Here is a 12,272-nt window from a genome sequence, read left to right as displayed (position 1 = left end):
CCAGTCTAGCATATGCCGCTGATTATATCCTTTTGATGTGGGCCTCTGAGGACAGGTTCGGCGTGATATCAACCTCCAGATCTTTCTATTTGACTCTTGCAGGATTTCACCTCCCAGATGGTACCTTGTGTTCGGCCTCCTGCTCCCTTCACCTAATTTCGTTCTTTTACATTTTTCTGAGTTAAACTTTAGTAGCCATTTTCTCGACCATTCCTCCAGTTTGTCCGGGACGTCATGGATACCTGGAGCATACCTGGAGAGGGTTTCAGGAGTTCATTTACTCCCTGAGCCCGGACAGGAGCCAGGCTCGACTTGTGATAACTTGGTCCATCAGGCTGTTGCTTGGAGCGGCCCACAAAACGTTCTCATAATTCATCCTATCATTTTCCTGGCAGCCGCTATATTTGCTGGGTTATGTTCACTAAACACCAGACTGTCAGGCATCATAATTCCCAGACTGTCAGGCATCATAATTCCCAGATGTTTACAAGTTGCGTTCCTTGTACGAGAAGGTCTGATTGTGTCCTGTAGCCCGTGTTTTGTTTAAGTTCATCGCTTCCACCAGACCTCATTACCTGGAACTTGTAACCGTAAAACATCATGTTATTTTCAGTTGCCTAATCTAATACTTTATTTATATCTGCCTGTAGTTTTTCAGTTTTCTACAGTGGCAAATCTCATACTGATTTTTTGTTATCATCTGCAAAGTATGACACGAAGCTGTCTAGTGTTTTTGTCTATATCAGAGATAAGAATGAGAAATAGCAGCGATGCAAGGACTGTGTCCTGGGGTACACAGCTTTTTACTGCACTTGGGTTTCATCTTATTTGATTTACCGTCACTCTCTGCATTCTGTTTGACAAAGTTTAAAATCCAACGCCCCACTTTACCCGTAATTCCTATTGATCTCATTTTCTGTGCTACCACTATGATCACATTTGTCGAATGCCTTTGCAAAATCTATGTATACAACGTCTACATTTTCCTTTCCGCTACAGCTTCTGCTGTGATTCTGTCATAGTGGTTGAGTAACTGTGACAGACAGGATCTTCCCGCTTTAAATCCATGTTATCCTGGGTTGTGAAGTTAATTAAGAATCAAATTTCCAGTTTTATGGAAAATAATCACTTTTAAAAACCTTTGTTGTGTGTGATGTTTGTGCAACTGGTCAAAAAAGTTTTGCCAAAGCTTTACTAACTCTCGTGTGCAGAGGAGCTATATCTGCAGATTTAAGTGCTGCTGGTATCTCCCCTGTATCCAGGCTCTTTCTCCATATTACGCTGAGTGCTCGCGCTACTGGTACTTTACATTTCTTTATGATTATTGAATTCCATGAGTCAGGCCCAGGAGCTGAGTGCATGGGCATATTGTCAAATTCTCTTTCAAAATCTTCCGAGTTCGTGTTAATATCCGTTATATTATCTGCAGCTTGAATGTCATTCATAAAGAAGCTGTCTGGGTCATCAACTTTCATGTTGTTTATTGGTGTGCTAAACATAGCCTCATACTGGCTTCTTAGAATTTCACTAATTTATTTGTTGTTCTTTATGTACGAACCTTCAGTTGTAAGTAAAGATCCAATACTGTTTTTGACTTTGATTTTGTACATGAGAAAAAATATTTTGGATTTGTCTATCTCTTGTATAGCTTTTCTGTTCCAATTCCATTTCCTGAGCCTCGTATGATCGCTTCAACGTTTGTTCTATTTCTTCGATCTCCCTGTTTAGGCATATTTTCCTTGCTTGTGATAGTTGTGTCTGCCGAAGCATTTCCGTTATTTTTTCCTTCTGCTGTACAGTCGTCTGCGTTCTCTTTCTAGAGTGGTCCTCTTTCTGCCCCTCCTCACAGGCACGTGCTTCAAGCAGACCTTGTAAGCTTCAGCCGTCAGTTGGGCTGTAGTCTCTGTATCACCATCCGTCTTGGATCTTCTCATAATTTTTGCATGATCAGCAACCAATGAGACGAATGAATCTATACCCTTTGGAAGATCGTTTACATATATCAGAAACAGGATGGGGTCCAGTTACAGAGCCCTGTGGGACTCCGCTGGTGATATCTCGCCACTCTGATGTCTCCCTCCTCACAGTTACTCGCCGTTTCCTGTCGCTAAGATACTCCCTTATCCACTGGAGCACCTTACCTTTTACTCCAACTTTCGTAACAGCCTTTTATGGGGTACTGTGTGAGTGAGTGAGTGAGTGAGTGAGTGAGTGAGTGAGTGAGTGAGTGAGTGAGTGAGTGAGTGAGTGAGTGAGTGAGTGAGAGGGGGCACAAACTTACCTCACCAGTGAGTGAATGAACACTACACGGCGCGGCTCATCATCATTCACCTGATTCAACCACACATGATTCATGGTAGTGGCCAACACGTACTCCTGCCCCCCCCTCCCCCCCCTCACCCAGCAACTATCACACTCGCCTTACTAGGCACTGGTGGGGGGGTGGAGGGGGGGGGGCTCAAGAACGGCAGAAGGTCATACACAAGGACGGAAGGACACGAATAAGGTAGTAGTAACCATAGAGGGAAGTAGTAACCATAGAGGGAAGTAGTAACCATAGAGGGAAGTAGTAACCATAGAGGGAAGTAGTAACCATAGAGGGAAGTAGTAACCATAGAGGGAAGTAGTAACCATAGAGGGAAGTAGTAACCATAGAGGGAAGTAGTAACCATAGAGGGAAGTAGTAACCATAGAGGGAAGTAGTAACCATAGAGGGAAGTAGTAACCATAGAGGGGAGTAGTAACCATAGAGGGGAAGTAGTAACCATAGAGGGGAAGTAGTAACCATAGAGGGGAAGTAGTAACCATAGAGGGGGAAGTAGTAACCATAGAGGGAAGTAGTAACCATAGAGGGGAAGTAGTAACCATAGAGGGGAAGTAGTAACCATAGAGGGGAAGTAGTAACCATAGAGGAGAAGTAGTAACCATAGAGGGGAAGTAGTAACCATAGAGGGAAGTAGTAACCATAGAGGGAAGTAGTAACCATAGAGGGAAGTTGTAACCATAGAGGGGAAGTAGTAACCATAGAGGGAAGTAGTAACCATAGAGGGGAAGTAGTAACCATAGAGGGGAGTAGTAACCATAGAGGGGAGTAGTAACCATAGAGGGGAGTAGCAACCATAGAGGGAAGTAGTAACCATAGAGGGAAGTAGTAACCATAGAGGGGAGTAGTAACCATAGAGGGGAAGTAGTAACCATAGAGGGGAAGTAGTAACCATAGAGGGTAGTAACCATAGAGGGTAGTAACCATAGAGGGGAAGTAGTAACCATAGAGGGAAGTAGTAACCATAGAGGGGAGTAGTAACCATAGAGGAAAGTAGTAACCATAGAGGAAAGTAGTAACCATAGAGGGGAGTAGTAACCATAGAGGAAAGTAGTAACCATAGAGGAAAGTAGTAACCATAGAGGAAAGTAGTAACCATAGAGGAAAGTAGTAACCATAGAGGAAAGTAGTAACCATAGATATAACGGGGCAAGACAAACGTTTCTAACTTATGAATGAAGGAGTAAATTCAGTGGTGTTGAGTTTTTTTTACTAGTGCTGTGGGCGGCGGCTAGAATTATGAATGAGATGTTAACCTTTTTAAACTGTGAATGAAGGCTATCGTAGTGTTACCACACACACACACATTATTATTATTATTATTATATATATATATATATATATATATATATATATATATATATATATATATATATATATATATGTTGTACCTAATAGCCAGAATGCAGTACTCTGCCTACTATGCAAGGCGCGATTTGTCTAATAAGTCAAATTTTCCTGAATTTATATATTTTTCTAATTTTTTAATTGAAGTCAGGACATTCAACAAGGATATGCACGATCGTAAGAGGGACAATGCAATTAGGACAATAAGGAGCAGGGCGGCGCTCCAAGTGACCATGAGTTAAGTGAATATGGCCAATACGCAACCTCGCCAGAGCAATTTCCCATCGCCGGTTACGGTGGTAGGAGGACGGCCACGAGGACACACAACCTTGAAGAGAACGTAGTTTGTTACTAGTAACAGATAACCAACAAGCATGCCAACGGGTAAGGATGGAGGAATGGATAACCGGGTAAAAGTCAGAATAAGGAATACCTTTACGAGAGATGGGACAAGAGCGGACAGCTTCCCTGGCGGTAGCATCCGCACGCTCATTTAAAGAGACACCAATATGGCTGGGAACCCAACAAAACTCAACCGACTTAAATTTACTGTGAACAAGAAACAGCCAATGATGGATCTCTACAACCTCCAAGTTCACCAGGACATCCGTCGTGCTGCGGCACTTGCGGAAACCAAATTGAGAAGGGGAGAGGAGGTGATGGTGATCCAGGAACCACATCAGACCAACGTTAACCATACGTTCAAAGAGTTTACAGACACAACTTGTGAGGGCAATAGGGCGAAAGTCCTTAGGGGATGTTCCCAGAGACCCTGGTTTGCGAACAGGGAGGACAACGGCATCGAGCCAGTCCTCAGGGACTGACGACGACTCCCAGATCTGATTATACAGACTCGGTAAATACTGAGACGTGCACGGAGGGAGATGGTGAAGCATCTCATAATGAATGCCATCGGAGCCCGCTGCCGTAGAACCACAGAGGGCCAGGGCAGAAAGAAGTTCAAAGAGAGAGTGAAGGGATCGTTATAGGGAAGTCGAAGATGAGTGTAGAAATCTAAAGGACGTGATTCAAGGACAGGTTTACAAAGAAGGAAAGATTGGGGAAGATGAAGACCAGAGCTAACAGAAGAAAAGTGGGAACCCAGTTTGGTAGCGACCTGCAACGGGTCCGCCACAAGAGTACCACAGAGGTGAAGGACCGGTGAAACATCGGGAACGCGCTTACCCGCTATCTTGCTAATACGCTTCCAGATCTGCGGTAGAGGAGTTTTGGACGTAATGGTGGAGACATAAGATGCCCAACATTCACGTTTAGCCGTGCGGATGGCCCTGCAGGCCACCGCACACGCTTTCCGAAAGAAAAGAAAAGAATCGGCCGTCTGCTGACGGCGGTATCTCTTCCAGGCTGCACGCTTACAGCGGACAACCCGAGCAAAGTCTGCATTCCACCAGGGAATGGACTTCCGTGGACCCCGAGAGGAAGAGCGAGGAATAGAGTTGAGGGCAGCGCCGAAAACAGTGTCATAAAAAAGGAGGAGAGCACGAGGGAGAGGTCAGAGAGAGCAGCACTGAGGGGTAAATAGGTTCCTGTCTGCTTTAGCAAACTGCCACCTAGGGAAGAAGAGGGGAGGGCAAAAAGAGAAAAAGGTAACAAGGATGGGGAAATGGTCACTGCCATGGAGATCATTAAGAACCTGCCACGTGAAATCTAAGTAAAGAGAAGATGAGCAAAGAGAAAGATCAAGACAGGAAAGGGTGCAAGTCCGAGAGTCCAAATGCGTGGGCTCACAAGAATTCAGAAGAGATAGGGAAGAAGAGAGGATAAACGGCTCAAGAAGGCGACCTCGGGTGTTCATCAGAACATCACCCCAAAGGGAATGACGACAATTGAAATCACCCAGCAGGAGCACAGGCTCCGGCAAGGAGTCCTGTATGTGTTTCATATCAGGAAGAGAAAGCGGGACACTTGTGGGGAGATACATATTACAAACTGTGTACTATTTCCCCACAAAGATACGAGCAGCAGAACAATGGAGAGGCGAAGGAAAAAGTAAGGGGACAAAGGGAACATCAGAGCGAATCAAGAGAACAGAAGAATTAGGAGCCCCAGCAACAGCTGGGGAGGGGGGAGGGAGAAAGGAATAGCCACGAAAACGACCAGGACGAGCACCAAACATCGGCTCCTGGAGACAGACACAAAGGGGCAAAAACCGCGAAATCAGAAGTTGGAGTTCGAGGAAATTGGCGTAATAACCCTGAACATTCCATTGAAGAATAGACATCGACGAGAAGAGAAAGGACAACAACAGAGAACAAGGTAGAAACAAAGGCAAAAGAGCAACATAGCACGTTAAAGAAGATCAGGGTCGGAATCAGGGTCAGCAAAGTCAGGGTTAGGGGGCACGGGTAAACTAAGCAAAGACGGAGGGAAGAAAGCGGGAGAACAGACCAGAGGTGGGCAGGTGGGGTCCGGAGGAGGAGGAAGGAGGAGGAGACAATGGAGAGGAGCAGTCAAGGAGAGCAGCAGGAAGAGGGGGAGTACAAAGAGGGGAGCGCACCTCAGCAAGGGCAGCAACCGAGAGGGAAGCGGGGGCCAAAGAAACCTCCATTGCAGGAACGGGGCGCAACCACCAAAACGGGACGGGAAGGAGCAAGAGTGTCAGTAGTAGGGGCCGAGGAAGAAAGCGAAGCCTTCTTACCCACCAGGGAGGAGGAAGGAGAGGAGCCAGGCTTACGCTTCTCACTTAAAGTGACCGGTGGGATTCCAGCGTCTCAACAGGAGAAGCTGAACGAGAGCACACATGACAGCCGCTAGGAGAGTGATGGACATCAGCCTGCACTGACAGGCGGCGGGGAGAGTCAATAGACGGAGGAGAAGGATGGGAAGGAGGATCGGAGGGAGACGAGGAAGAAGACACAGGAGACATGACAGACCAGGTAGAAAGAAGGGGAACCCCAGACAGAGGACCAGGAGGGGGACCCTTCAGGACAGAACTCAAAGGAACAGAGGAGGGGGCAGTGGGCGTATCAGGGTCCAAGGCCCAGAAACGGTTGAGAGTCTGAGGAAGGTGGGAAGGACGAGGAGAGGAAGAGCGCAACACGAGAGGAAGAGCGCAACACGTGAGCATAAGAGACGTTAGCATAAGGCGGAAGCCGGCGAACCTGGCGCCTCGCCTCAGGAAAAGATAAACGCTCCTGGTGCTTCAAGTTGAGGACAGCTGCCTCAAGCTTGTAATGGATACACACACTGGAGAAGATAGGATGGGCCTCACCACAGTTGAGGCAACGAGCCCGGGGAGAAGTGCACTCCGACTTAAGAGTGACCTTCGCCCCCACACAAAGGACAGAGAGAGACAGTCCCAGAGCAGCGGAGGGCACCATGCCAAAACCTCCAGCACTTGTTACAGAACCTAGGAAAAGGAATGTACTCCTGGACAGAGCACCTGGCACCAGCAAGAATGACAGAGGGGGGAAGGGTCCAACCATCAAAGGTAATCTTCACAACCCGAAGGGGTTGACGGCGACGACCACGAGGGGCACAAGTAAACGTGTCCACCTGGAGGACATAATGGCTCTGGGCATCGAGCATATGCCGAATATCATCGCGGCAGTTCTGCAGATTCTGAACACTGGTCGCAACATGGGGCGGGAGGAGAATAGTGCCAACACTGGCATTCAACCGAGCGTTCTTTGAGACCCGAACAGGGGTCTCGCCAAGGCAGGATAAGGCAGCCAAGCGGGAAGCTGCATCCTGAGTAGGAGCAGCAACGACACGTGTACAGAGACGAGTGGGGTTGAAGGTAACAGAGGCATCCACGGAATCAACAAGATGCTGATGGAGGGAGAAATTGTCAGGAGGCGCAGAATCAAGAGGGAGGAGATCAAAGTATTTGGCCCACGAAGCAGGACCAAACAAGGCTTGATAGGCATCAGAACGGGAAGGAATCGAGCGAGTGCGGCCGTGTCGAGGACGGCGTTGAGAACCCCCAGAGAGAGAGAAAGAGAGAGAGAGAGGGGGGTTAAAAGGCGCAGTAGTTACAACTAGAAATTGAGCCATGCCAGGGGACGAGGTAGTCACCACTGGGGGCTTGGGGCTCGACCCAACCACAGAGGAGGGAGGGGAGCCGAGGGGAGTAGTTAGAGAGGCCAAAGGAGGAGCAAGGTCGGGGCCCAATGCAGCGGAGGCTACAGAGCCCGGTCTTCCAACAGGGACCAACTCGGGGGCTTGGTCGCCCACCCCACGAGCCTGAGAAGGTAAAGGAGGAACAGAACACAACATGGGTACGAAAAAGAAACATTCATTCACAAATGTGCCCCCACACCCACCATGGAGCCACAATTAGAGGCAGGACACCCAACAAGAAGCTAGCGCCGATCACGCCGGGGCCACCCAGGGGTGCGGCGTGAGTATACGCCCCACAAACGCCACCTTAAGAACCGTCAGTCCGTCGAGATCGAGTTCAGTGAAGAAAGGGGGATTGACAATGAAAGGTTCCCCTCACTCACGACGTTGGGTACTACAGTTGTACAGGTGCAAGAGTATGCCTCCTCAAGCACCCGGGCGTCAAAATAGAACTAGTCCAAAGCAATAACCAAAACAAGCAAAACGTCGACAGGAAACGACAAGCAGATAGGAGAAGAGGGGGAGAAAAACAAAACAGAAGGAAAAGGAAAAGTTGTTCAGCACAATTTGAGAGGACAGCAGTAGGAGCACAAGGCTAGAAAAGGACAGAGGACTGTCCCAAGGAGCATCACACTCCGGCAGCCGCCCACTAAGCCCCCCTCACGGCATCAACGAGCTGAACGGGGAGGGGGGTCCAAAAAGCTAAACATGTTAAAGGTTCCCTTTCTTCCCTTCCCCAGCCCTAAGGGGCACCCCTCTCCCTTTCATAACATCCCGATATCTACGTCCCCTTCCCGACAAAATCCGAGTCGTCTGATATTTAAGTTAATTCATTTACATCAACAAATAAACCATTGCCTAACTTGCTCTAAACTCCCACTGTAATTAGCCTCTAAGTCATAGACGGCGGCCTTCGTCGCCTTTGCTGGCTGTACACATGTGATCTGGCTTGGTCTAGTAATTATATACTGCTGAATCTTACATCTGGCCTGGAGTCATAGTCCACGGAGCCGTTTAAAAGGCAGTTTGTGCTAGAAGAGCATGTGTGCCCATATACCCAGGAGCATGTGTGCCCATATACCCAGGAGTATGTGTGCCCATATACCCAGGAGTATGTGTGCCCATATACCCCAAGAGCATGTGTGCCCAGGAGCATGTGTGTGTAACAGGTTCAACGCATAATCCCACCACTGCCACCATTGTACCATGTGTAGCATTGACTTATTGATTGTATCCTCACCACTCACGTACAGGTAGACACCATGAAATATGAACCCCGCTCACCCTTACAGTGGCACGTACACACACACACACACACACACACACACACACACACACACACACACACACACACACACACACACACACACACACACACACACACACACACACTGCTTATTCCACATGAGTGGATAGTTAGGACCCCGTGCTAAAAGATAACTACCTGAATACTATAAGGCTAATTAATAGCAAGATCCCAATATTGTTAATGCTGCCACCGCTCCTCATTAAGGTAATTAATATGATAATTACTGTACCTGGTAGCGTCCTGGCCCCGAGGGAGAAGGACGAGAACCCTGACTCTTGATAATTATTAGGGCAATTATGAGTTATTACTTTCTGCTTGTTGATACTGTAATTACTTTAGATATATAAAACACTTTGGAACTCATTGAATATCGCCAAGAACCAAGCAACCTCAAGATCATATATTTCTCAAATAAGACACTGACGGAAGAGAGAGGGAAGTGCCTGGCGGCCAGACATAGCCTCCAGAGAGGTAGAACTCCTAGGAGAGCTGGAGGTTACAGGGGTCGAGAGGCCTAGTGTATCTTCTTAATGGTTTTATGAGGCCTTTGACTCTTGTCAACCAAATATATCGTACTTCGTTTTGTGACTTGACATGACTGGAAATGGAGGGGAGTATAAGGAAGGAAAGAAGGAAGGAAGGGGAGGGAGGGAGAGAGAGAGATAGATAAAGAGAGAATTAGAAAAATAGAGGCATCGACAGGAATTATATACTTGAACCTTAAGATAAATCATGCTTTAAGCTCATACACAAGATTTGACCTTAATTCCAGAGAGGGAGGAGCTTTAACAGGTTGAAGTAGAAGACCAACTATTCCTATCGCTGCCTTCCTATGTTTCTAATTTCTCTCTGTTGAATAAGAGGAATGTAAGGGTGAGCGAGATTCTTATTTCATTGGTATGTACATGGGTGGCGTGGATACCATTAATAAATTAATGGGACCCATGATACAGTGGTACTAGACGTTACAGATATGCTCCTATACCCTGGAGATTCTGTGCCCTGGGGCGTCCTACCCAATGGTGCAGCTTCCCTACGCCACAAGGAAAACATCACGTAGAAAGACTCCTGACGAGGATAAACTGGAATCGATTACACGGAGTCTTCAATTTAATATAACACATATCATGCAAGAAAATGCACTCTGATAACAGCTGTTCTTGGCTCCGTCCAGTAATATTTCCTAAGCAAATCACGATGCATTTTCGTCAGTAGCAAGCGGTGATAGACTCCGCCTATCAGTGCTTCGTAACCAATCACAATCCACCTCCTTAGCTGTGACTGGCTCCGTTCTTCAACAGTCGCCCGAGCCAAGCAGGTGTCGCCAAAAATTTATCACACAGCCAATGAAATGGCAGCTGGAATCTTATTATTTAGCCAATCAGGTGGCAGTTAGAATCTATCATAGAAAATGGTCATCCCGATTAAATATTGCCATTTTCTCTGAATGATGGTTGCGAGGGGCGGGCCAAAAACAGCTGATGCGGGTGACCACATGACTGGGCGCCATTGATCAAGGTAACTGTGCCGTGCGGCAGGCAACATGCAACGAGACAGGGTGAGGGGGAGGGGAGGGGGTGTGCCGCAGAGGGTGAGCAACGGAGAGAAAGGTGTGGGAGAGCACTGAAGACAACACAGAGTGGGGGGAGGAGACTGGTGCCTGAGGTGAGAGTGCAGGGGTGAGAGGCTGTGAGTGGGGGAGAGGGGAGACACGACGCACGCATATGGGGAGAGAGACGCACTGGGGCGAGCCTGGGGCGGGCGTGGGCGTGGGCGTGCCGCGGGTGTGGCTGTCGACAGGGACATGAGTGTGTGGACGGCCGGTACCCGCGGTCGGCCTACGGTGTTCCACTTGCCTGGTTGAGGCGGCTCCGGCTCGGGGGGTGGTGTCTGGTCTGCTGAGGAGGGGAGCAGGGTGAGAGGCAGGGTGGGGAGTAGGGTGAGGGGTGGAGGAGCAGGGTGAGGGGTGGGGGAGCAGGGTGAGGGGTGTGGGAGCAGGGTGAGGAGCAGGGTGAGGGGTGGGGGAGCAGGGTGAGGGGTGTGGGAGCAGGGTGAGGGGTGGGGGAGCAGGGTGAGGAGCAGGGTGACGGGTGAGGGGCAGGGTGAGGGGTGGAGGTTGCAGGGTGTGGGAGACAGGGTGAGGGGTGGGGGAGGAAGGGTGGTTAAGGGCAAGGGAAAAGTCAAGAAAAAAAGGAAAAAAAAAAACTCACTGTAATTCAAATCATTAGTAATTAAACGCCTCTAAACACAAAATAACTGATCAGTTCAATATAAAACACACAATTACCATTAAGTTCAAGAAAAAACACAATATCAATAAATTTCATAAAAAACACACATTATCAACAAGTTTATGAAAAACATTATAAATATCTAATGTTAAAACAGGCAAAACCCTCCCTTTAAACCTCCCCCTAGTATCACACTAAGGGAAGAGTGCTCTCACTAAGGGAAGAGTGCACTCACTAAGGGAAGAGTGCACTCACTAAGGGAAGAGTGCTCTAACTGTCGCCTCAAGGAGGCATTTACCCTTCTTCAAACACTCCAGGTGCACTCAACTTACACTCGGGGTCAACCACGTACTAAGAGCCAGGGAAATTCGGGGTAAGAACCATGTATAATATACTCGGGGGGGGGGGGGGGGTGTCATGTATACTCTAAATATCTCGATACACTTCAAGATAGCCAGGGTAAACTAGGGGTAAACTCGTGCCAAGTCAATAGTAAACAAAACAAAATTGGGTAACCAATCGTTGATAGTGATATTAATTAATTCTTGGCTTCCAGTCATTGGGCCTAACCACACACACACACCTACGCGGGCCTAACCACACACACCTACGCGGGCCTAACCACACACACACCTACGCTGGCCTAACCACACACACCTACGCGGGCCTAACCACACACACCTACGCGGGCCTAACCACACACACCTACGCTGGCCTAACCACACACACCTACGCGGGCCTAACCACACACACCTACGCGGGCCTAACCACACACACCTACGCGGGCCTAACCACACACACCTACGCGGGCCTAACCACACACACCTACGCGGGCCTAACCACACACACCTACGCGGGCCTAACCACACACACCTACGCGGGCCTAACCACACACACCTACGCTGGCCTAACCACACACACCTACGCGGGCCTAACCACACACACCTACGCGGGCCTTACCACACACACCTACGCGGGC

General features: G+C 48.4%; 1 protein-coding gene across 10 annotated transcripts in view; it reads right to left on the bottom strand.

Moving 5' to 3' along the window:
• The window catches only part of magu (SPARC related modular calcium binding-like protein magu), a 275,455-nt gene that overhangs the window by 153,615 nt on the left and 109,568 nt on the right, over nucleotides 1–12,272 (bottom strand). For 6 of the 10 annotated variants that reach the window (XM_069326577.1, XM_069326578.1, XM_069326576.1 and 3 more), the window contains one exon: nucleotides 10,805–10,960. The exons of 1 other annotated variant lie outside the window; for it this stretch is intronic. In XM_069326577.1, coding sequence (XP_069182678.1) covers nucleotides 10,805–10,960 — 156 coding nt within the window. The remainder of the gene's footprint in view (nucleotides 1–10,804; nucleotides 10,961–12,272) is intronic. 3 more of the 10 variants (XM_069326581.1, XM_069326575.1, XM_069326582.1) reach the window with 3 other exon arrangements.

This window comes from Procambarus clarkii, chromosome 18 (assembly GCF_040958095.1).
Source record: "Procambarus clarkii isolate CNS0578487 chromosome 18, FALCON_Pclarkii_2.0, whole genome shotgun sequence".
Lineage (NCBI taxonomy): Eukaryota > Metazoa > Arthropoda > Malacostraca > Decapoda > Cambaridae > Procambarus > Procambarus clarkii.
Note: the sequence above shows the minus strand (reverse complement) of the source record. Positions and strands in the feature narration are given on the sequence as shown.